Raw genomic sequence first — 26,001 nt, 5'->3', positions numbered from 1 at the left:
ACTGATGTTATTTTAGTGTTGTTTAGGTTTATTGTTTATTTGTATGTGTTTCCTCTACCCTGGTCAGGCTTAAAAACAAACCTTACTGTCAGCAGTAAAGTGTCCCATCCATAAATAAATACATTTATCCAGTAAATATAGATATAACTGCACCACTGCTTGGACTGCTTGAACACGGAACATTTAAAGAATCACTGAAATAAACAGTGTTGGTGACCTGGGTTTGCTTCCTCCTGGAAAAGTCAGCCTCTTCCAGCTAATATTGGGAACAAATACAGCCCACTCCACTCATGACCAGGAAGCACCACACATGGTATTCGGTTTGCAGGCAGCCCAAGCTCATCCTGAGAAACGTCTGTGCTGCTCCAAAAAGCTTTTCCTACATTCTCCTTGGCTTGTGCTACGTTGGGGGTGAGGGAGGAATTGCTTTACTTCAGACTGAGAGTGTTATGAGATTGCCATGGGAATATTTGTAACTCGAGCTATTTCAGACCCTTGGGGACCTCACATGTTTTTTTTAAGTCTACTTTTCCTCTATATTTTCCACACTCTCCAGCCTGGTTTTCCCCGTCTCTTGTTGCCTTCAAAGCCTACAAACCTCATTTCTGGACCTTAATGTGCTGTTTGCCCATCCTTCTCCAGCTTCGATGGAGCAGAGGGGTGAGGACCCTCTGTTCACCATCCACCCTCAACACATCCTCATTGTGCCACTGTGGTCACCCTCTAAGCTGGAGGTTCTGTTGAACCTCTGTAAAAGCCCCATGGTCGGTACAACTTACTCCTGCCAGACGTGCTCACCTCCAACCTCACCATCGCTCTCAGCAGGAGGTAAGGGCTGTATCCAGCTGTATATTCCTTTTTCACACTTATTAATAAAAGATTGCATGTTTCCCACATGCATCTGGGCAGTCCTCCAGAACCAGGCTCCCACAAATCTTCTCCTCTTGGGTGCACTGGGGTTTCAGCCCACAGGAGCTCCAGGTCATGCAAGCTCCCAGGAGCGAGGACAGCTCAACAGGGATAAGACCCCTTATTCACAGAGTGATAGCTTCACAGCCTGGCTAAGCAGAAGTGGCTTCTCTTTGTCTTTCAAGATGGGTAGATCCAGAAGTGCTCAGGGGACTTTCCCACCACTCAGCCCTCAGTACTTAGCGTTGGAGGCCGTCCAAGTGCATCAAGTTTTGCAACACCCTAAGATGACAGGCAATAGTTATTAAGCCAATGAGCATTTTTTGCCGTGATCCATATCACTGTGATCCACACCCTGTGCCATTGAAGCAAAAGGGAATTTTGCCATCAAATGTTGATAGGGTCAGGGTGGTGGCAGCTTCTCTTGGTCCATCACTGGACCCTTCCAATACATCTTCAGGGCTGAAGCAAGCTGTGCAAAATATCACCACCATTTCCATCTCCAAGCCCCTTGCACTGCGCTGGAAACACTTTCATGCAACAGATACTCCTGTTTGCAACTGGCTGAAGACACAACCAACACACTTTCCCTGGGATTATACCACGAAGAAATGGTTTTTTCTCCTTTCTGTAGCCTCTGCTTAGTCCAGCTCAGTTCAGAGAGAGCAAATGAGGATCCCACATTGCAGCCATCCCAGCTTGGAAAATACCCCAATGTGCAAACACCAAATTAACCTTATAAAAGCCTCATTCTTCCTTTTGAAAAGTCCCATTCCTTCACAGAAGTGTGGGCTGTGAAACACAAGGGCTTGACTTTCTGCTTGCCAGGTTACTGGCAGTTTGTACCTGGGCAGAAGAAACTGCCTCTTCAGTGTCCTTTTGCTCCCTCCCAGGACTTTTATGCATCGAGGAGTAAGACTCCTCCTGTTGTAATGGGGTTTAATGCAGGGACAAGCACAGAAAACGTTATGCACTTGTCACTATTTATCATATCCCATCATATATTAATTATGCTGGTGGATTTTCACTTGTGCTTTGCAGACCTCTGGGAGCCACGGACTACTCTGAACAGTGACATGAGGACGACTAAGGAAAGCATGTTTGTAGTTGCTTTACAGTAGTCTCTAAATGTCACTTGTGGAAATGGATCTGGCACTTTCATCACACAAAAACAATAAATTCTGAAAAGCTGCTTTTTATCCAGAGTTGCTACAGGACAAGCAGCAAGATGGTAGTATCTGCTCCCCTGTGTCCTGCAACGGCTGAACCTCAACCGTGACAAGTCAAAAGACACAGGCATCATTCAAACATCAGCTTTCCTGCCAGCATGAGTTACAGCTGCTTTTGTGATGATTGCCAGGAGCTGGGTGAAACCCCTTTAATTCATTTTATGTTGGCCAGGAGGATGCACCTTCTGATGTTTTGTCAGAACAAAGACGGGACAAAGAAGGATCAGCACCAAAACTCAACAAATCAACCCAACTCCTGGATATTTTCATCTGCCAAGTGACCCACACCAAAGAACTTGCTTACTGGGATGTCTTGGGTCAGGGTGCTCCTCCTTACTAGGGCTTTTTTAGCTCCTTTCTACTTTCCTTGGTGCCCCTCTTGCTGGCAGGATTGTGCCCATATGATGTTACATATGCTCACTACCAAAGAGAGACTGGAATTCTGGCAACAAGCACATCCCCCACATCCATTCATCTGTCCCCCTTCTCTCTCCAGGATCCCTACCCACTACCATCACCACCACAGCCATAAGCATCCAAGAGATTCCATGCCTCCATGGTGGCTCTGAAAACACGCAGGGACCTTATGGTAGCCTTTGGAGGCAAAATGAAGTCTCCCATGCTACATTCCACATTCACCTGGGTAGCTCTCCTGTGATTTTCCTTATAACTTAAATGAGGTAGCAAAGTATCTTACTGATAGCAGATTAGACTTCCCAGCTTGCACATTGCTCTTTGCCCACCGTATATAGCTACACCTGTGTACAAGATGACATGAGGTCCTTCCTCCTGCCTTCATCTCTGCTGGGATTGGAGATGAGCTGGTGAGCCAGGGTGGCTTTGCAAAATCAAGTCATCAGATGCCTGTGTCTCTGTGCTTGGCAACCTGAGCCCTTCTCACCTTATCAACACCAAAAATTATTCACTTAACAACATCCATGGCCTTCTGCCAGCAAGAACACCAGCCGAGGAGCAGAAACGTCTCCCTCTGCTCCTCCAATAAACCCAAGCAACAAAAGCAAGGCTCTTCCTCATGCAAGGAAAAAAAAAAACCCACACCATTCCCACCAGCTAAGAAAAGCTGGAGGTTAATATAAATTCCATGGGTTAGGAGGGGAAACGGAGCCGCATTCAAAGACTCGATGGCTAACCACGCTTCCTTCGTCTGGCAACTGCCCGCTCCCCCGGCAGAGTTATTGAGGAAGTTTGACGAGCCCTGTATTTGTTCCAGCTGCAGATTTCCCTTAACCCTTGTAGCTGTGTTTTCAAAACACAGAGCTTGTTTTCTGATGGTGGCTTTTCATTTTTGTGTCTGCCATGGCTACAGTTATTAGAGTAAAATGAAAGAAAAAGGAACCCCACCTCTGCCATTCTATAAAGTCCAGGCGAGATGAACAAAAGCAGGATTAAAAGAAGGCTTTCAGGAATTGGCTTGGAACAGGAAAGAAGAAGATCAAGCCATTATAAAAGCTTGTGCTAATCAGGAGTCCTTGTGGTTTTAAGTGTTAATGCAGCCACACAAATTCCTGTGAAGATTTATTAGTCAGGTCATAGATTCTGGTCTCCTTCCTCTTCTGATGATGAAATTAAGGCCACTTTCCTCAATCATGACGGAAAAAATGTTTTTTTTTTTTTCCCCAAGACTGTGTCTATGGCACACACAGGGCTACAGGTGAGGCTGAAGCCTTCAGAACAGCAAATACAGGCACTGAAATTAAGGTACCTTTTTAGAGACCATGCTGTTAGGATGCTCCCTGTAAGGTTGAACACAGCTCCAAATCTGTGGTGAATAACTCGATGGAGCTGGGATATGCAGCACTGTCCCTCACCCCAGACCTGCTACAGCATCCTTTGTCCCATGGGACTTGAATCCAGTGCAGCATTTATTTTGTGTGACTCTGCTCCCAAGCCCACTATTTCCCTTGGCCCTCAGCCATCCAAGCACTTAGGCACATGCTTAAAGTTAAGCACAAGAGTAAACAGATTGAAGTCAAGGGGTCTTAATTTTAAGCACATATTTCAAGGATTTGCTGGATAAGGGCCTTAACCCCAGTGTGCAGCGTTTAACTGGGATGATTCCCAGCTGATTAGCTCCCCCTTTTTCCTGATCTCCATTGGACCAGGCAACAAATGATTTCTGTATTGCCACCAAGTTAAAGGCTTGGCTTTAAAGAAACCTTGTCTAGCCTCCAGGCAAAGCATGTCTTTCTTTAATTATACCTGCCTGTGAAATACCTTCCAGAAATCCCCACCCAAACAAAGCCTCAGGAAAGGAAATAACGGAAATTCTTGATGTTTTCCACTGGGGAAACGATCCCAACCAGTGAGACGAGGCGCACGTAAGATGAGGCTGATGACTGTTCCTACTGTACACAGCTCCCAACCCAGAGAGCCTCCTTAGAGCTCCAGCAGAAACCCCCAGCTACCACAGTCCTCATCTCCCAGGGCAAGGCCTCCTTGAATCTGGCCCTTGGATGTGGCTCTCTGCACATGTTAAGATCCAAAAAGCTTTTTGGTGGACACGCAGGGTAAGAAGAAACATGTGGCAACATAAAAATTATGAAATTTGGGCAGAGAGGAACTTCATGCGGTTCAACAAGGACAAGTGCAGAGTCCTGCGTCTGGGGAGGAACAACTCCATGCACCAAGAAAGAAGAGCAGCTCTGCAGAGAGAGACCTGGGAGTGCTGGCTGGTAATAAATTAATCATAAGCCAGCAATGTGCCCTCCTGAGCAAGAAGCCAATGGCAGCCTGGGGGGGCATCAAGAAGAGTGTGGGCAGCAGGTCAAGGGAGGTTCTGCTCCACCTCTACTCTGCCCTGCTGAGGCCTCATCTGGAGTCCTGTGTCCAGTTCTGGGCTCCCCAGCTGCAGAGGGACAGGGAACTGCTGCAGAGAGTCCACTGCAGGGCCACCAAGATGATCAGGGGACTGGAGCATCTTCCTTCTGAGGAAAGGCTGCGGGACCTGGGGCTGTTTAGTCTGGATAACACTGAGAGGGAATCTCATTAGTATTTAAAAGTATCTAAATGGTGGGTGTCAGAAGGTTGGGGCAGCACTTTTTTCTACTATCTCTAGCAACAGGACAAAGGGTAACGAGATGAAGCTGGAACACAAAAACTGCCATTTAAACATAAGGAAAAAACACTTTACTGTGAGGTGAGGGAGCCCTGGCCCAGGCTGCCCAGGGAGGGTGTGGAGGCTCCTTCCTTTGAGATCTTAAAGACTCACCTGGACACGTTCCTGTGTGACCTGATCTAGGTGGGACCTGCTTCTGCAGGGAAGTTGGGCTGGATGAGCTCTAAAGGTGCCTTCCAACCCCCACCATTCTGTGATTCTATGATTCTATGAAACCATCATGCCTTCCTCCACAGCTAAGTGCAGCACCCAATGGGGAATCTTCCAAGAGGCCATATAGCTTCTAAAGGGTGGGAGGCCAGCTGCATGACTGCTTTTGCCTTCTATGCCCTTTCATATGAGCCTTTAAGCTCTACTTCAATTGCATCCATCTGTGCTAGGACCTCGGTGGCTGCGGGCACACATGCAGGTCTGTCAGAGCAAAAGCCCTCTCGGCACAGAGAGGCAACCACTCTAAACAGGCAGCACAGGAAAGGCCTGGAAGATGTGGACAAAACAGATGAGGGGAAGATTGGAAACCTGCATAGAGAAGATGAAGATTTGCTGTTCATTTCTCCAAAGAGAGTATTTTTCTCATTAAGGAGCCACAATTTGTCCGGACTTGAGGGTGCACTAATGAAACATCAACAAGTCTCACTTCCATACTTTACCTGTCCCCATCTAAGGCACTTTTAACTATCCTCTGCTGCATTATCACCTGCTCCTGAACAGTCAGTCCTTTGCATCAGGGCATGAATGACACTAAATAATCAAATACCTTTGGAAAAGCACTTGTTAAAGATGTGTGGACTCCTCCATCCAAACTGCAAACCACTCTAGGTGACCACTATTTAATCAATTTTCACTGCAGCATATGCAGAAAGTCTTCCACCTTCTCTCTTGATCTAACCTCGTGTCAGGAAAGCTAACTTAGATCTCCCAAAAGAAGGGCATGGCCATCAGCTGCTGCACTGCACTTTTGCCCTTCCTGAGCCAACATCTGTCAGAAGCTGACGACTGGCAGAACAAATTCAAGTCCTGTCTTGTATGGCAAGTATAAAGGCAAACAAGGAGATCTGCTTCCACTTCAGACAAGAACATCAGGATGGGCAAGTAGTCAAGGAGCTCCACCTGTAATGCAGCAGGTTCCCAGCTTCACATACACTTGCAACCCTTGGAGCTACCTGTGATACGTTTTTGTGGCCTCACTGGCCATGGGTAGCAGGGCACTATTCCTTCTTCTAGATGAAGGGTAACAAAGGAGCTGTATCTTGGAAGCCTGTCACACTTCATCCACCTTCCACCAAGGTCATTATTCTGCAGTGCCTGTGCAGCTACAATGCTTGGAAACACCACCAAAATGCTGGAGCCAGATCCTGCACACAGAGCTCAGAAAGTTGCTCCTGTATCAGCAGAAAAGCAGCACAATACTGAGGCTGAAAGAACTTGGAGCTTGCTTGCTTTTACCTTTAAAATTTGTAGAAAAAAAACCCCATTGTTAAACTAATAAACCTGTTTGCCTGAGTATTTATGAATTGTTATTTATGAATATTTTTCCTTTCAATTAAAGGACTCACAAGTGAGTGTAGTCTCAACACTGAGGCACTGCAAGAGGGATGAGTGTGAGCCCCTGAACTTCTCCCTGGCCATGAGTGCTCCCACCATGGGATTTCAGGCAAGACACGGGACATCTCTCCAATGTAGGTGAACCTGCTTCTGCAGGGGGGTTGGACTGGATGATCTCTAAAGGTCCCTTCCAACCCCTGCCATTCTATGATTCTATCTCATTGCCAGGGGTCCCAGTCTCTGACACTTTTCCACAACCAGGTTTGGTCTTCGTTTCAGCCCTTTAGAGCAATTGCAGAAGGAGGTCCCACCCGCCTGAGCTGACAAAGCCGATGAGGGGAAAGAGGAGCCGTCGCCGTGCTCTTCAGATCATGTCAGGTCGCACGTACGGTTTGAAGTTGGCCACCCAGTTCTCAGCAGCCAGGAGCAATCTCGTAACGGCTACTTCCTCCACCGCTCGCAGAGCTGATCTTCAGGAAAGCTCTGTAGTGTGAGGAAATCCTGACCATCGCCACCAAAGCGTTATCGACACAGCAAGGAGATAATAACGACAGGAACTGCCTTACGGCAAAATCACCGTCGTGATTCATGCGACTGCTCGGTGCCAAGGTCCAACAAGCTGGAACACAGCGAGAGGTCACACACGTTATTAGCTGCTAATTGTGTTAAAAAAAAATAGAGGTGGGTTCCTATAATTTGATGAGCATCATCCACTCTCCCTCTGGCAAAGGAATCAGGTCTTTAGTGTATGATACAGCTTACTGCACTGAATTTGTCTTCTCACAGGAGGCCACATGTTCCACCTTCTCCTTTGGGAAAGCAGGTAGCATCTAGCCTGGTGATACCGTCAAATGCCACCTGGAGAAAGCATCTCCATTCATGGTGGCAGAACCTAGCGAGGTCTGCAAGTTTTGTGACTGCTCTGGACTCATCATAAACACTACAGAAACCAGAGCAGCCCTCTGATTTATGTACAGCCTCCTCCAACAGCGAGATGGAGGCTGTCTTAATGATGGACGGGTCTGGTGGGCACACTGCTGTGGGTCAGACCCCACAGCACTTCTCCAAAGATCTTCTACTTCAAGGATTGCTGGCTCAGACCTCCATAGTATGTGGTTAAGCATCCAAGGTGTCTAGCAGGCACATCAGGCGTCCACTTAAAAACCTGGGTGCTGCTAAATGGTGATCAATTCCTGGAGCAAGCACAATGTGGCAAGCAGCCATGCCTCCTGCAACCCCATCCTTGCCGGAGACTGTACACCACCAGCATGCAGGCTTTGCACAAGCACTATGGCAGCAGCAGAAATTCCCCATCTGAGACAACCAGTGGAGGAGGTCAAGGAAACTGCAGAGACACAAGGGCTCACCTACCCTTTGTGGGGATTTCTCCACTGGGGAAGATGCTGCTGTGGCATTGTGGAGGAGCAGCTATGCGTGGTAGGGCTACAGGTTTCACCCCACCATGAGAAACACCATCAACAGAGCACCTTGGAGACTGCATTTGGGTTTTTTCCCTTTTTTTTCTTTTTGTTTCTTTTTGCAGCTCAGGATTACTGAGTTCGCAAAGTCTCTCTTTAATGTCACATGTGCTGCTCAGGTCCCTCAGGCCCCAGAAGAAGCAGCCTGGGATATTTGCACAGACCCCTCACAATGGAAGGAAGAGGGTGTAGGAGGGAGGATCAGGCTGCTGACCCCTTTATTGTTCTTGGGCCAGAAGAAAGCTTCCTCCTGGATTAAGAACCACGGCGCTCAAAAAGTTTTCCAGCCAAAACGAGTCAGATGGAGTCACTGGGTGGTGGTTTTTATTTTTGGTGGTGTGTTGTGTGTGTTTTTTTTTTCCTTTCTCCTTCCCCTGCCTCCCCCTTCGTCCGAGCGACGGGGAGTCACAGGGTTGCGCTCCATTCACAAAATACCTGCTGCACATCACGTAGTCCTTCCCCCCGACGGCGGGGAAAGGCGCTGTAACCCAAGCAAACCAAAAATAAACCTGGTGGGGTGGTGGGGTGGGTTTTTTTTTTGTTGTTGTTGTTGTTGTTGTTTGTTTGTTTTTTAGCTTTCTCCACAGATTTAGGAAAGGAAAAAAATATATATCTAAAAGAAAGGAAGAAAAGAGACCTTGCTGCCAGACTGACGCCTCCAGCACCCGCCTGCCGGCCGGGGAAGAGGTAGGAGAGGGTGGTGGGAAGAGGGAGGGAAAACAAGGCAGCGATACGAAAGAAAACAAAACCAGCAAATTCTGCCCCGAAAGGATTAAATGGAGGTTTTCCAAAAAAACATCCCTCAGTTATATAATGCAGCTTAAGTCAGGAGTCACCAGGGTCACACGGTGCAGCAGACTGGAAAAACCAAAGCGCAGCGTGGCCTTTTAATTGTTAAGCCAACCATAAAGAGAAAGAAAGGAAGAAAGAAATAGAAAAATGATATTGTGATTGCATGACAAGGTGGCCACTTGCACAACAACAGCCAGGGCAATTTACTTTTATCCCCTTTGCTCCTTCTGGCTGGATACGGTTGGCACCAGGCAGCGATGCCGTGGGGAGTACCGGGACTGCACCAGGTCTTTAAGGCACAAGTGGCTGATTTGCACCAAAAGCACAGAAAGAGGAAACTCAATCCAGGTATCAAAACCCATTGCTGGGTTTCCAGATCGAAATTTGCATGCAAGGAGAGGATTGTTTTAGTACACTGGGTCCACCTACAAGTCCAGTTGTGACTCATGGTCACTCGTGTAGCCCCCAGGTTCGTACAACTACAGGCAACCCTGAAGCTCCTCCATCCTTGTCATCTCTCATCAGAGGTCCTACCTGTGCAGGGCTGAACAAGCTCCACTAGCATGAGTGGGAACAACCCAAAAAAGAAGAAAACTCTAAAAAAGCTCATCCCAGCTCAGTGCTTTTGGAAAACTTAATCCCTCATTGACCACAGGCCCAATGGCTGGAGCAGATTGGCCACCATCATCAAGCCATGGTGTGCCCCAGGAGGTCCAGCAGCAGCTATCTGCTGGTGCTAGCAGGCTTGGAAACCTGGAGATCACCCTGGACTCATGTTTTCTTTTAAACTACAACACACGCAAATTTGTGCTTCAGATTTCAACCTTAAAACCCGCTTCAGTCCAGATTATCGCTGCAGAGCAACCGTGAAGCCAAAGGACAAGGTGTCTCAACTCTCCTGCTTCAAACCATGTCCATACAATCCACAGACCTCAAACCTTCCCATTCATATCTAGTAAACATACAACTATGCTAAAATATGTGCCACTCAAGTTTATATTTTGTTTACTTACAGCCTCAAAAGGCTGGTCAAAGGCAGGCACACCCAGCCCAGCAGCTTTATGGCATAATGTCACTCACAGGCACGTGATGGCATTAGTGTTGGTGGCCTCCTTCCCAGGACCAGCAAGCAGAAAGGATCTGTATCTTGTGATACCTGCTTATTTTGCCCTGCCAAGGAACCTTACTGTGCCCAGCCAAAGGGAAGCAAATAGTCCCTACAGGCATAGATATTTTCTTTGCATTCGGTCAAAGGAGCCTCAAAAGAATATACAATGAGAAATGAAATAATCAAGTAGGCCACAAAAGCAGGAAGAAATGAAGCTTTGTCATTCTCCAAATGGCTTCTCTGCAAACACATCACAGGAATTAAAAAGGAAAATGAAAATAAAGCAAGGTAACAATGAGGAGTTTCTCCACAGCAGTGTCAGCAGGTGAAGGGCAGAGCAGAATAGTGCCTGGGAGACATGAACACCAGGGCAGCATTGTGTGGCCGAAGATATGGAGACCATGCTCCCCTTTCTTACTCTTTCCATTATCCCCAGTGAAACCCTTCAACCCCACCATGCAGCAAAGCCCTTTTGGGAGTGGCACAGAGCTTTCCTTCGCTGAGCCTGCCAGCACACACGCAGCCGAGCACTCGTCGTTTTTAGAACCAGCAGAGAAGTTCTCGGGCTACCTCCAAAAAACCCGAACAAACCCCACAGGTATTTTTAAAACCGTGAGGCGAGGCACGATATGAATATGGGATTAGAAAGAGCCTCTGGGTTAGACAGCCGGGTCTGCCACCGCAGGTGAGGATATCATTTAATTCCCTCATAAACAGTCTCTATTTTCCCCACAGAAGAGACACCCAGGCGTCATGTGCAGCAATAAATTTCCCACTTAAAGGACAATCTTTGACCAAACCACCTTGGATGGAAATAAACACTTATCCTGCCACTAAATACCTATATTTACATTGTAGCTATATATACATCTCCCCAGGCTGGATGGGACCCACTTACCTGCTGCCTCCAAGCAGGAAATTTGCATTTCAGGAACTTCTGGCCTCATTTAATGCATCGGTTTCTATTTCCATAACATCAGAGGAAAGGTAGCAGCAAAGGGTGGGGGGAGGGAGCGTCTTCTGGTTAAGAAGAGATTTTTGAATGTGACAGGAAACATTAACCTCACATTTTATCAGACAAGGGACGAGGACATTCCCCACTGGCAGGACTTTCAGAGAGCCATGTGTTTCTAGGCTCTGCGGGTCTCTCCGCTGACGGGGACATGTGCACGTCTCTCTTCTCTGGTCCTGTGGTATGTCTACTTTTTTTACTTGAGAGAGAAAATTCCTTCCTTCCCTCGATTTTATTAAAAATTTAGGTCTTTTCACGGAGAGCAGGGAAGGGGATTAGGGTGTGGAAATAGCCATGCTAGCAGAAATAGCTGCTTGATCAAAGAGACTTTGAGTTTTTATTTGGGATCTTTAGGAATATGGATTTCTTTTCCCTCTGCTATTTTTAATAACTCTTTTTAACTTGATCATCACTCCACAACTGGCTTCAGGAAAATATTCAGCAAATTCAATGGAGTGCAGAAAAAGCCCTCTCAGATTTCTAATGAATCCTCTGGGAAAACAAAGGAGAAAAAGAAGCAACACTCTGCAGCAGTGAAAATTCAGGCAGGATTTAGGGGGGTGTGTGTTACAGTCTATAGAAAGCACTGGGAAAATTCAAAACAAAACCTTTCAGGATGGCTTTGGGTATTATACAGCTACACAAAAGCAAACCTTTTTTGGAAGGGAAATCCTTCCAAAGGCTGAGAAAAGCCTGTGTAGCTCTCCACTGTGTTTAAGCCAGAGCTCAACATGGTGACAATTTCGAGCCTCAAACGTCCATGAAGTTGTTGTTTATGGCCCAGGACAAAACACCATACCTAAATCAGCCAATTCCTAAGAAAACTGTAGCTCACAGGTCTAAAACCGTGAGGGTTGTGGTTCTTGGACAAGGCAACACTGGGGCGGTAGGGGGTCACAGACACCCTCAGTTTTGACCCTGCTCTGCTCAGAGCCTCTATCTGCTCCGAGGCTCACAGTGATGCACAGTGCTAACCAAATTCAGTGCCAGATGCAGACAAACACTCTTTCTCTCTGCAAGCCTCAGGGTTCCCCATACTGGACATGCACCCCGAGGTGGGCACAGCAGCGCAGAGCAGCGTGACCTAGCTCAGGAGGCTGTGAGATCCAGCCACTGCAGAGTGAAGTCTCTGCTTGGCAAAAGCCTTTGGAAACAGCTCCTTGTTTCCTGCGTGCAGAGCAGCGTTTGGGGCGTGCAGCGGGGCTGCAGTGCCCTCTAGTGCTACAAGACTTCCCTCTGCCTCCAGCCCTGTTCCCTCGGCCACCCAACACCCAGCAAACCCTCGGAGCTGCAAAATAAGCCACGCCTTGCCCTTTCCATCGACCCTCCTTGCACATCCCAGACCTGTGTCTCTGAATCCAGAACCCCTAGGTGGTGGGAGCTCCTGGCAGCTCTCTAAACAACAGGGCAGCCTGGCCCCAACCCTGCCCAGCTGATCAGTATGAGATTCGGGAATAAAAAAGGGCATCTCTTACGTGCCCACCAGGTAAGGATGACACCCTCACAAGTCGTGAGACAAGTGCTTGAACTGAGTGACATGCAGAAAAAGAAAACCAGCCCTGAGAAGGGAGTGTCCATCTCACAATTAGAAGCCCTAACAGCAGATATGTCAAAGCTCTTGGCCATTTCACAGAATCACAGAACGTTGAAGGTTGGAAGAGACCTGGAAAGCTCATCCAGTGCAACTCCCCTGCCAGAGCAGCACCACCTAGAGTAGGTCACACAGGGACTCATCCAGCTGGGTTTGAATGTCTCCAGAGAAGGAGACTCCACAGCCCATCTGGGCAGCCCCTGCCAGTGCTCCCTCACCTCAATAGGGAACAAGTTTTTCCTTGTATTTCTTTAGAACCTCTTCTGTTCCAGTTTGTCCCCATTGCTCCTTGTCCTGTCATTGACCGTCACTGAGAACAGCCCGGCTCCATTCTCCTGACACCCAGACTTTCCCTGGTGTTTCCTTTGTGCAGTGAACATCTATTATATGATAAGGAAGATGACCATTTTCTGAAAAACCTGTTGGAAGATCTCCTCTTTTCTGCATGTCTGATAAAAGCCATGGGGTTTGTAAGTTGGTTCAGGGCTCATAGCGACTGTGCTCTACTGCCAGAGTCCAGGCAGAACCTTGCAAGAACCTGCAAGCTGGTGACCTGCATGGAAGATAAGCCAGCCTTGTCCCAGAGCTGGCATCTGCCCAGCAGATGGCAACAGTCTCATCTGCCTTCCTCGATCAACAGTGGCCTGAACTCTAGCACGGGAGGGACACTGAAGGGGTTACACATGACCATGGCAGTCTGCCCTCTCAACCCGGGGAGATGGTCATTGTCAGTTGGCTTAAATGCAACAAAATCCGGGCCACAGAACGACCATTTCATACTGGAAGTCACAGCAAAACAAAAGCTTTTCACTCAGCAGTGGAGATCTGACTCTCAATATGTTGTGACCTATACTCAAACAAACCCTGGCTCTTTGACAGGGACTTTCCACAGTGGTTTTAGCAGTTACAGTATTGGAAAGACCCTTGGGATATGAGAAGTTGACTTGTTAGACTAGAAACCTTCTGTGAAAGTAATGCCTTGCCTGCACACCCTGGATGGAGTCCAGGAGGGCCTGGGGGCAGAGAGAAGAAATCCCTCCAGTCTGGGGCTCCTAGGGAGCATGTCCATAAGTGTCTGGTGGACACATAAAGGATGTCAGGGTTAGACCTGGTGAGTGGGAAGAGGGATATACAACACCAGGGACACACCACATGGACCATGTCAATACCAGTGGGAGGGGATATCAGAAAGAGAGATGAGCCCACTCCAGCTCCACTGGTGCAGCACAGCCTACTGTGAAAGAGACACCTTTTTCTTCTGGTCAAGGTTGTGATAGAGGAGGGATCTGGGGTGGCTAAAATGAGAATTGTCCAACCTTGCAGTGCAGAAAGAGCAGGCAAAGGTGGACATGGAGAGGATGAGGGCTCTGTACGATAGTAGTTCATAACACCACCTCACCAAAGAGCCATCTCTGAGCTCCAGAGAGACCTGTCCCCTTGCCACCACTACCTAGAAGGCTCAGCAATCTGCAGGGTCCAGAGGCAAGCTCTCACACTAGGGTTAGACACCTCTCTTTTACTCTCACCAGGAGTGACCACAGAGTGGTTGCTCACTCACGATCCACTCTTTTGCCCCTGGACACCAGGGTTGGATTAATCTCTGAACAAACCATATCTGAACCATTCCACATGTGAGCTGGTCCCTCTGGGCTCCTTGAAGAGCTGACAGGGAAAGGACATGGATGCCCTCAGATGGGAATCATCCAACTTTCTCTACACCTCTACACTGAGATGCAACTCATCATGCCCCACCATGTCCATGTCTCTCCTATGGCAGGAACACCAAGTGAACAGCCCATGCACAGGTCCTGCCTTTACTCACATGATCTCCACACTGCACTGTAAGGTTTGACCTGAAAATACTTGCTAATAAGAAGGGGTCCCAAGGAGAGTGGGTAGAGATGCCTGTTAGGTGTCTAAATTCAGGTGTGACCCCAGCACGGTCAGAAATCCTGGTGCTTCTAAGCCTGCTTAGACAAAGTCAGGAATACAGTGGTGCTAAGGAGAACACAAACAACTTACAGAGTCTGCCTTTCTCCTAAGGAGCTGCTCCCTTGTTTCTCATCCAACAAGGAAGTTGGATGACAACTGTAGCCAGGAGAGAAACAAACAGTTAACTGAAACTCCAAGCATATGACAAAAACGGTCAAAGGTCAGTAAGGAAATGGAAGAAGAGCCACAAGGCATTTAAGATGTCAAACCAAACAATATCAGTGCTATCTCCCAAGTATATCCCACAGTACCAGTAAAGCCTTTTCAAAAGCACAGTGCTGCATTTCTACCTCCTAGAACACAAGACAAGTTGCAGCTGGCCGATGAAGGCACAGCCACACCGTACAGAGCAGGGCAGGCTCAACCTGAGGGCACGACACCAGCAAACTGAAAGCTAAAAACTGCAAGGTGCCAATCCAAAAGCCACTTGGGATGTGTCCCAAACCTCTGCTCGTGTCTGGCAGCATTCACTGTGATGTGCAGCCCCCTGTGTCCTTTGTGAGCTACAGCAGCTTCACGGAGAGGATGGGGTATGTCTTGCAGGTCATGACACCTTGGGTTTTTTTCTCTGGTGAGTGTAGAGTTTGCCAAGGGCTTGTAGTCTGAAGACTGCATCTAGGACCAGAGTCATTTACCTGTGACACTTCCAATCCTGATTGCCTTTCCAAGCAATTCCCTTTGACTGAAAGTAAAATGCACTGACTCAGCCCTCCCCGTGACAACTTAGTGACAGCAGGATGGCTACATGGTCTCCTCCACAAACCAGCTGAGGTCAAAAGAGAGAGGATGATGAAGACTGGCTCTGCATTAGTGTTGCACATCTCTAAAGCAGCAGACGACTGATCCTTCCTGCCATGCAATAAAAAGCAGATCTTATGAAGAGGGAATACTTACCTTCAAAAGATTGCTTTCTTCCAAAGTCACTTTTTGGTAGCACTTAGGTGAATTAGTGCCCCAATCCAACTACAGACTCCTTTCAGTAAGGAGCTGAAGAGCTTACAGCCCATGAGCCGAGCCAAAGCAATAACCTCACGAGCTCCTAGCCATGAAGCTTTCAAAACAAAGCCTATTTACTAATAAAAACAAGCACCCCAGATGAGCACTGAAAAGCTGGGACAGGACGAAGCTTCCAAACACCAGCTGTTGTGAATGGCAGGTCCAGCGCTGAAGTGGAGCTGGATTCACCTTCCTCAGCATGCCCACAAGGTGGCAGAGCGCGTCCTGCTTCGGAGACTCCAGCTTCAAAACAAAAGGCTAGCCACAAGCATTTTTCCCTCAGACCGCTGGGGGGGAGGTTGTGTGGGTTTTGAAGGTGGGGTTTTTTTCACCTTTTAATTGCCAAATAGTCACAGGCTTTCCCTGCAATGTTTTTTAAAAACACCATCGAGAGATTCCAAGAGTAAAACTCATCTAGATCTACCTTAACATCCAGATATTTAGAATACTCTGCTTAAGCCATCAGGGGTGCCACTGTAACTCTCTCTAGACACACATGAACAGACCTGGAAATCAGAACTAACGTCCTATGTCTATCATACCTTACCCTTAAAGGAATACAAATCTCCAGAGCAGTTTGTAAGAAAGATTCACTACCTCTCTCAAAATCACAGAATCGTTTGGATTGGAAAAGCCCTTAAAGCTCATCCAGTTCCAACCCCCTGTTGTGGGCAGGGACACCTTCCACTAGCTCAGGTTGCTCCAAGCCACATCCAACCTGCCCTTGGACATCTCCAGCCACAGCCTCTGGGCAGCCTGTGCCTGGGCCTCACCACCCTCACAGGTGTTAACCCAGCAGTTAAGACGTTTCAGATGCTGAAGCATATTCAGCAAAACATTTGCATCTGAGTTGTGCTGGAGGATTCTCGGACTGGTCCCTCCCTGCACCCAATCACCTATGCACAGTCGCATTGAGCAATCCACAAGCTCTTAAACACACACAGAACAAGAGTTTATGTATCCTCAACCCGAGAAGCCTCTTGTTCAGGACATGGTAGAAGTATAACTGCAGCGTGGGAATGCTCCAGGAAACGTGAAAGATTTTTCTTCCACGGGCTCACATGGATGTTTTCCCTTGTGTCCCCATTTGCTGTGCTCCACAGAGACATATAAAACAAGGGATAAAGGAAATCACTGCCAGCATTGCATGACTGCATTCAAATCCAGCTGACAATGATACGTCAGGATTGAACCAGCTGTCTGCCAGTATTTCACTTGTCAGTGCCTAACAAGATAAATCCTCACCCGGAACTACTTGGCTCCTGGTTCCCACACACGTGACTGTATGTGCTCATGTAAGCACGAGTCTACCCAGAGGCACAAGCAAAACACCAAATCCAGCATTTCCACTGGGTCTTCCAGCTTAGAGGTGCCACACTAATAATTAAGGTACAATATTAAGGTACATATTGGAATTAATTCACTGGAACAAGTTGACTCAGTCAGGTGTCAGGACAGGATGAGATGACAACCAGACCAGGAGGTCTTATTTAATAGGTGTTGATTAGAAAAGCAGTTAAACCCTAGAGAAGAAAGCCACCTCTTTGCACCAAAGATGGTTTGATTCCTCATTTCCAATTATTCCCCAGGGAAAACAACCTCATTTGGCAGAATTACTAGGGTCTGTATCAGCTGAACCTGATGTTTTCTCCCTGTGACCTAAAGTCCAGACATACCAAGCATGGAAGACACTAAGCAGAAAGCAGCCACAGTCAAAAGTCCCTGCCAAAGTCAGCAGCACTTCTCCACTCCTTCCCCTGGTTTGTGTATTTAGTGCCAGCTAGCTCATCCAAAAAAAAATAAGCATGGCAGATCATCACATGGTTTGAAGGGTGAGCAGGGCTTTTCCTCACATGTTGCATGAGCAAGAAGCTCAGCAAGCTTTTTGTTCAGCACTCCAAAGGGTAACACTACCACAGCACATGAGATGTCTCCATCCCTCCCTCTGGAGCCAAAGCAAAATCACACTGAGTATCCTCAGAAAGTTGCCCAACCCAGGACATTCAGCTCCTTTTAGGACCAGGGCTCTGGAATATTAAAAAAATACATGATGCTGACAAACTGACCTACTCAATCAGACTTTTTAACTGAAGGTCCCATTTCTTGACATCAGAGCATCATTTAATCAGAACTACCCAAACTGGGCTGTAAAGACAGATCTGGAGAAGGAATAAGCTGTAGAAAACATCCAACTGCATAAAAACATCCATGCAGGATGCATCCTGAGTCAGGACACCATCACTGCTGCTTTCCTGGAAGCTGACAGGAGGGTTCATGCTTTTCAAAATCTCCTTTCCTAAAACACGAGCCCTGTGTGCAGGTACACATATTGATATGTATGTATACACTGTTCTCAAGGTTTCATCTCCCAACAAAGTCTATGTGGTGAATGCCCTTGCCCAGCACTAAGGTTTGCTGAAACCACAAGCACCATTCTCTACCGCAAAGCCCGAAGGGCCACAGCTCAGCACATCCCACCCAGCAGCCTTCCCACTTCTGGGAAGCATTTCCTAAAGAAAGGTAAGGCAGGGAGCTGCTGGTCCCCACCGTAGTACGGGCAGGAGATGTCCTCAGCACCTACCTGCCACACTGGAAGAACTTTCTCTATGTCATTCAAGTTGATGCTGTCACCATCCTCGTATTTCCCTTTTCCAAGCCTGTAGCAAGAAGAAAACAAACAAAAAAACCCCATGTGAAACCTTGCTGGACCCAAAGTTAATTTTCTATCAAGAAAGGGAGGAAGTCAGTTTTTACTGCAAAGGACCCTCATGAAAACAAAGAGGCTCTCTAAAGCAAATATGTTGTGCCTCCAAAACACTCCCACGCAGGCAAAAAGCTTTTAATACAAAATTAAAAGCTCTTCTTGGTCCTCTCCACCTGTACCATTCACCACAGTGTTCAAATGCTTTTGGTAATAGCAGCAGTGGGAAAATCAACGCCAGTCCTGAGCAGTAGCACTGGGTGATTCAATTCCCAGACCAAACAAAACCAAAAGCATAGCCCACCTAGGAAAAAAAAACCCCATGAGTACATAGAATTGTAATGAAAAATGTTTCCTTTGAAGTGCTGCTCATTTGTTGGTCTCTACAGGGAAAGGTGCTGGGGAACAAGCACAAACATATAACTCAGACAGTGAACAGCAATCGATACAAACACAAACATGCAATTTGAAATGCAAAAGGAAGTGGGGTGAGAAACCAAGCACTGATAGAGCAAACACATAGCTGGCAGCTACAGGGCTTTCCTGTATTCAGAAAGACAAAAAACAAGCCAATCCAAAGATAATTACTTGCTGGATGCAGAGAGTTTGTAATAACACAAAAGAAAAAACAGTCAACACATATCATCCTTCTGCATTTATAAACAACTTAGGTGATATATTTTTATCACGCAGGAATGATCATGTCTTTTTCTTTGCAAAGCAGTGACACGATCCTGTTAAATAACACATATTAGACAGAAACTTTGAAAGCAGCAGTGCCTAGAAGTTAGAGAACAATAGATCTTGGTGGAATTACAGCAAAAGGAAGAATAGAAATCCAGAAAAACTGGAATGTGCTAAAGCACCAGGCTCAAAAAACAGCAAGCTGATTGGAATCAATTCAACTGCCCAACTGACTTACAGGAAATCAGAGGTGCTCAACAACTGACCTTCCCTCACAGAGGAAATAGTGACTTCTATTTACAAAGGCAAAAGTACAGTGTGTGTGTGTGTGTGTGTGTGTGTGTGTATTAAAAATATACAAGAAAAAAAATATATATATAAATATATATATTATGGAGGCTCCTTCCTTGGAGGGCTTCAAAACCCACTTGGACACATCCTTGTGTGACCTGACCTAGGTGGAACCTGCTTTGGCAGGGGGATTGGACTGGATGATCCCTAAAGGTCCCTTCCAACCCCTGCCATTCTATGATTCTGTGATTCTATGCTAAATATGTATGAATTAATATCATTTTAATGTAAGATAGATATGAAAAATATGGTTGAACAGATATGAGAAAAATCAAGGGACAAATAATACGAGTTGTAGGTACAGAATGGGCAAGTTTATTGTAGGAAAAGGTCATCTGAAAAGATGGGGACTGTCCCAGGATGAGTGTGCAATGCTGGACTGTGGCAAAAGGACAGGGGATGAGGAAGCAGGGATGAAGGAGATGAAGGCAGCTTTCCTCTCTAGAAGAAAAGCCTGAGCACAGCTGAGACTGAACTACAGGACTGGAAGCAGCTCTGGTAGTCTCGCTCAAAGAGGTGGTGGAAAAATTTCCTAGAGTACAGAGAAAACTAAAGCAATACACAGGCTTGGGAGACACCTGGATCAAAAAGAAAATATCGGCTACAAAAGGTTGTTTGATCTGGAAGAGCAAAAGCACAGCAAGAGCTAACACTGGAAACTGGAGGCAGACAAATTCAGGTCAGACACGAAGTAGAGTTCCCTGGTTTTCCTTCACCACTCCGCTTTGACTACTCAGCACACCATCAAACTCAGTACCTGCAAATAAAATCCGATGCCTTCCTGGAGGAAAAGACTACAGCCAAGTAAAAGATACTCTTGAGGTCAATCAGCTGGATGGAACTACATGGCCAACCTTGGGCAAGGGATCAGGCTAAGGAATAAAACGATCCCTTTGGTATTTAGAGTTTAGAAAATGTATCCTGAGCAGCATATTTCCCTTTTTTTTTCTTTAATATTACTTTTCTCCATCACACACCCAGCATATGTTAAAAACTCCCACTCAAGCAAGAAGGAAAATGTCTAGCAGCAGGTAGACAGACTCTTGGAGGTTCAGCCAGATGAGTTGTGCTCAGCATGGATCCGGCATGCTGAGCTGATAAATGCACAACAGAGATGACTTTTAAAGTTAAAAAATAAACACAATTCTGTCTGTGCTGTCTCTATTTCAATTATACTGCTTACATGCACTGCTTATTCCGACAGCATCTGTTTAACTTTTCTCCATATACACTAATTCTTACTCCACTTTTACAGCTGTAACATTTAGGAGTGTTAAAACACCTCACCTCCATACTGCCTTATCTACCTCTTTGCACTGGGCATTGACAGCACACCAGGGACCACAGGCAGACCACGAAGCAGGGCCTGCTGCATCCTCACTACACGTAGCAGGTGCTGCTGGTAGGATCATCTGGCAAGTGCTATCAACCATGGAGCACATTATAACTTATTTTAGAGAGGGAGAACATTATGTTTTATTTCATAGAGGGCCCTTATCTTGTTTTTCAAAACTACCTGTAGAAACAGGAGTAAATATGACTCAGGCACTTAGTGACTCAGAACTTCAGTTACGCTGTTCCAAATACTCTGAAAATTGCTGTTAGTGTACCTGCAGTAAACACTTACAGTGCAGAAAAAAAGCAAGGTTTACCACTGCAGTTGTGCGAATCTGCCTGTCATTACATGGTACAGAATAACAGAATTCTTTAGATTAAAAGAGCTTTACTTCATTGAGTGCAGCCATTCCCCCAGCACTGCCACAGCCACCACTAACCCATGTCCCTCAGCCCCACAGACACATGGATTTGGGATCCCTCCAGGGATGGGGACTGCACCACTGCCCTGGGCAGCCTGGGACAGGGCTGGACAGTCCTTGGGGGAAGAAATTGTTTCCAATCTAAAATCTAAACCTCTGGTACAACTTGAGGCTATTTCCCCACATCCTGTCACTTGTATGGGAGCCTCCTGTGGATGCTGAAGTTGGTCTGGGGTGGGATTTCAAGCCTGGTGTTTCTAAACAAGATGTGCAGCACATGCCTGTGACATTGGCTTGTACTTGAACAGAACTCTGATGAGATAAAATGGACTTACAGAGTCCTTACTCTCTTTTTTTTTTTCCTTTAGCAGAGATTTGCAGTGAGCTGGGTCAGGGATGAATTGGAAGTGTTGTCTTAACTTGGGATAACAGGACATGTAATACCACCTGCAGCTCTCAGTAGCATTGTCAGTACATTAAGCACCAAGTCTAAACAATCTGGAGAGGAAAAAAACATTCTAGGATTGTTTCTCAGACTGTGGAGAAATGGTGATGTCCATCTGAGCGACACTGGTGATTCATTTATTTGTCTTCATCAAGCAATAACTAAACAGAAACCCTGCAATGCCATGAAAGCCCCTGGAGAGTGTGACCAGTAAAGGCAGCTGTCTAGTATTTTCACAGTTTCGTGGCTAGCAGATGGGGGATGAAAACTTGGATCTACACAGATCACATGGACGCTCTCTCCTCTGAAGTCTTGCTGGGTAGAGCAGCTGTAGTGGTTTTGCCTTGGCCAGGCTTTTTGTTAGCAGAGGGAGCTACAGGGGTAGCTTCTTTAAACTAAGAGCTGCCAGAAGCTTCCCCTGTAGCTCACAGGGCTCATGCCAGTCAAGTCCAATATGGACCCACAGCTGACCCAGGCCTGGCCAGTTAGTGACTGAGGTAACCCCTCTGGGAATAACGTCTTGGAGAAGGGGAAGAAGTTGCTGGGCAGCTGCTGAACTGCAGCAGCGACAGGGACTGAGACTGTGAGAACACCTCCACACACACCAAGGTGAGTGGAGAAGGAGGGGAGGAGGGTGCTCAGGCCCTGGCAGAGAGTTTCCCCTGTGCCCTGTGCTGCAGCCCATGGTGAGGCAGCTGTGCCCCTGCAGCCCATGGAGGCCGTGAGGAGCAGAGACCCACGGGCAGCCCGTGGAGGAGCCCACGCCGCAGCGGGTGGGTGCCTGAAGGAGGCTGTGACTGCGTGGGAAGCTCACCCTGGAGCGAGCTCCTGGCAGGGCCTGGGAGCCCGTGGGGAGAGAGGAGCCCAGGCCAGAGCAGGGTTGCTGTCAGGGCTTGTGACGCCGTGAGGGCCCCGGGCTGGAGCAGCCTGTCCCTGAAGGACTGTTCTCCTGTGGGTGACCCACGCTGGGGCAGGGTGTGAGGAGCTGCCCCGTGACAGGCCCCGTGCTGGGGCAGGGTGTGAGGAGCTGCAGCCTGTGGGAAGGAGCCACGCTGGAGCAGTTGGTGAGGGACTGTGTCCCGTGGGAGGGACCCCACAGTGCAGCAGTGGGAAGTGTGAGGAGGCCTCTCCCTGAGCAGCAGCAGCAGTGTTGCAAAGCCCATCTGTGATGAACTGACCGTAACCCCCGTCCCCCATCCCCTGCGCTGCTGGGGGGAAGGAAGGACAGTCCTGGGCAGAGAGAGGGGTGGGGGGAGGTGTTTTAAGATTCAGGTTTATTTCTCATGTCCTGTTCTGATTGTTTATTAACGAATCAAACCTTTTACTCCCCAAGTTGAGTCTGTTTTGCCTCTGACGCTAATTGCTGAGTGATCTCCCTGCTCTTAACTCACAAACCACTTGTTATATTTCTCTCTGCCCTGTCCAGTTTAGGAAGAGGGAGTGGTATTATCACTTGGTGGGCACCTGGCTAAACCACCACAGCAGCAGAAGCCCTGTCACTCATGGGAACTGTAACCACCATCAACTTCAAGCCGGGATCTTTCCTCCAAAGATGTTTAAACCTAGGTGACTTGAACCTAATGTATCTGGATCCAGCATGGTTTAAACAGCAGACTCTACCAAGCTACAGCAAGCAGCTCTGCTCCAACCCAGAAACGGATGAAAGAAGAACCAGCTACATTGCTTCTGGCATCCTCCAGACCTGCTTCCCCACGTCCTTCACAAGAGTTATGCCGCCAAGCTGGCCTTCCTACAGCAAGGGAGAAGTGAGAGACCTTGCTGGAGAGCGTGGTATTGCACACACAGCACTCACCCTTCCCTGTCTATGTGAGGCAACGGATGTTTGGAGGTGTTGCGCAGCTTCCTGTGAAATTGGGTGAAATCTAGTTTTTCAGGCTGCAAGTCCCACGTCGCACCACTAGAAGAGAAAAACAGGGAAAGACAAACAAAGAAAGTCCACCAGGAGTTAAACACCAACAACCTGAAGAAAATGAGGGCACATTGGAGCCTGCAGACATGGAAAGATGGTATCTAGAAGGCCCACTCCCTGCCACAGAGCACATGGATGTGGGCCTCCAACCTTCACACTGCTGCATCCTCTCTTTTAATTTCTTCTGGTGGTTTTGGGATGCTAAGATCCTGTTGCTTGCTCTAAACCCATAATGTTGATGTAGCACACATCTTGCTAGCTATACTTTCTCTGTATCAAGGGGGTATTACAACAGGTAGCGGGCTGGTCCATGCAATTGAGATGTTGTCTCCAGTTTTGCCTCAAGTCTTTCTCTTGCAGCTCTCAGATGATTAAAAAGTGATCATATCAGTACTGGTTTCAGATATCTGGACAGCAAATCCATCCAGCAGCCTCCCCTAAGCATGCAGGATGCTTTCAGTAGATGGGTTGTGCCTAGTGCTGTGGGCTAAATGGGGGTGGGGAGGAGGAGCAGCAATGTGAGTGCCAGCAGAGTGCTTGCTGGTGCCTGGGTACTGGCAGGATGGACATACGGGCAAACGTTAGGAGAGGGCACAGTCCATCTCAAAGAATTTTAAAACTGGCTTACCTGAAGGAGTCAAAGGTGTTGGCAGCCCAGATGTCTGTACCCAGCATGTCAAGGGAGCTATCCTTGTTGCCATTCTAGGAGGGAGGGAAAGTTGGTTACTTGCTGAAAGGCACACAGAGCAATCCAGACCATGGCACAGCCTCTCCCACCACTGGCCACGGAGGTGTCCTAGATCTGCTCACGGGCTCCTCTGCTCTCGTGTGAATCCACACTCACTGTGCCACAGAGTCCCCTTGTCTTCTGCAAAAGCACACCATGAAGGCAAGGAAGGACACAGTTTAAGCCTTGTGGGCAGACAACTCATAGACTCAGCTCTGAGTCCAGCACTGTCCTCCTACCCCACCATCCACAACCTCCAAGACCCACCGAGGTCCAGCAGTCAGGTTGATGTCCCACCATGAAGACACAGCTTCAGAGTTACAGACCAGTTGAAGTGTCAAGGGACCTCTAAAGATCTTCTGGCCCAACCCTCCCGCTCTAGCAGAGCCACCTACAGACAGGTACTCAAGACCACATTCAGATGGCTTTTGAATATCTCCAAGGATGGAGACACTCTACCAGAGCCGACTGTCACTCATTAGGATAGGAAAAGCTATCTTGCTTCCTCAAGGAATCATGGTGGCACAACTTCTCCTTGCTCTAACAACAGACAGGGGACATCAGAATCCTGCAGCATCTCACCTCTGCCATGCACACCAGTAAATGAGTTCACATAGTTATTCTGGTTCGTAGTTATTCTCATCAACACTACAGTGGCAATTCTTGCTCTTGAGAAGCCAAAACATCATAGTATAATCAGGTGGGAATCATGGGAAACTTCCAGTAAACTGCAAAGCACTTTGAATTTCGACATGCAGCCTTTCTCAGCAAAACTGGCAATCCAAAGCAAAAGCACCTGAAGCAACGAACTCACACACATCTTTCATGGGCCCTTCAGTCATCAGCCTAGATATGCCCGCCCCACAGGGACAGGACTGTCCTCTCCATTCTTCACAGGCAAAGAAGTAAAGCAGGTTGGGATCTGCCAGGACCATTCAAGAAATCAGACTCAACTCGGATTCATACAGGATGGACACGTAAATGCATTACAAATGGGGGATCCCATATTACCAATTTCCCCCTCAATATTTCTTACACATATTTAGATTATTCATAATCTTGCACATCTTCAGATTATTTAAGTATTTCAGCCCAAATGTTCCCACTCTAGTGAACCATGGTGGATAACGTGGTTTCCATATATTCCCCATCCTATAATTCCTGCCATTTTCAAATAGTATTAATAACAACCAAGACACTAAAACCTCATAACAATTGGGCTATTTCTTAATGAAGGTCCAGACCTCAACCATGAAGTGAGCATGACATGCACCCTCAGTGCACACTACAGGCAGTCACACTTTGCAGCCATTCCCAGCACAAGAAGCAGTTTAGACACCAGATACTCCAAACACAGTCACATTGCTCTCTTTTTTTTGTCTCCTCTAAAGGGTCTATGGATTCCAGTTTTAACCTCTGGTGATCAGCAAGTCAACGTGTCAGTGGACAGAAACAAACTACCAGAAGTATATCAAACTCTCACAATCAGTTGTGGAAGCTGGGCTTTTTATTTTAGGCAAATGTTAAGCAAAATTTCCTCCCACCAAGGAGAAAGGGGTTTTTGAAATACTTAGAAACATCCTCAGGCAGTATAATGAAAATATACATGCATGTCTTT

General features: G+C 47.3%; 1 protein-coding gene across 4 annotated transcripts in view; it reads right to left on the bottom strand.

The window, feature by feature from the left end:
* The window catches only part of CTIF (cap binding complex dependent translation initiation factor), a 148,243-nt gene that overhangs the window by 69,728 nt on the left and 52,514 nt on the right, over positions 1–26,001 (bottom strand). For all 4 annotated transcript variants that reach the window (XM_062018627.1, XM_062018628.1, XM_062018631.1 and 1 more), the window contains 3 exons: positions 24,285–24,358; positions 23,540–23,644; positions 18,370–18,445 (listed from right to left, as the gene is read on the bottom strand). In XM_062018627.1, the coding sequence (XP_061874611.1) occupies positions 18,370–18,445; positions 23,540–23,644; positions 24,285–24,358 (255 nt within the window). The remainder of the gene's footprint in view (positions 1–18,369; positions 18,446–23,539; positions 23,645–24,284; positions 24,359–26,001) is intronic.

Source organism: Colius striatus, chromosome Z (genome assembly GCF_028858725.1).
Source record: "Colius striatus isolate bColStr4 chromosome Z, bColStr4.1.hap1, whole genome shotgun sequence".
Taxonomy (NCBI): Eukaryota; Metazoa; Chordata; class Aves; order Coliiformes; family Coliidae; genus Colius; species Colius striatus.
This window is presented reverse-complemented; position numbering and strand designations above follow the sequence as displayed.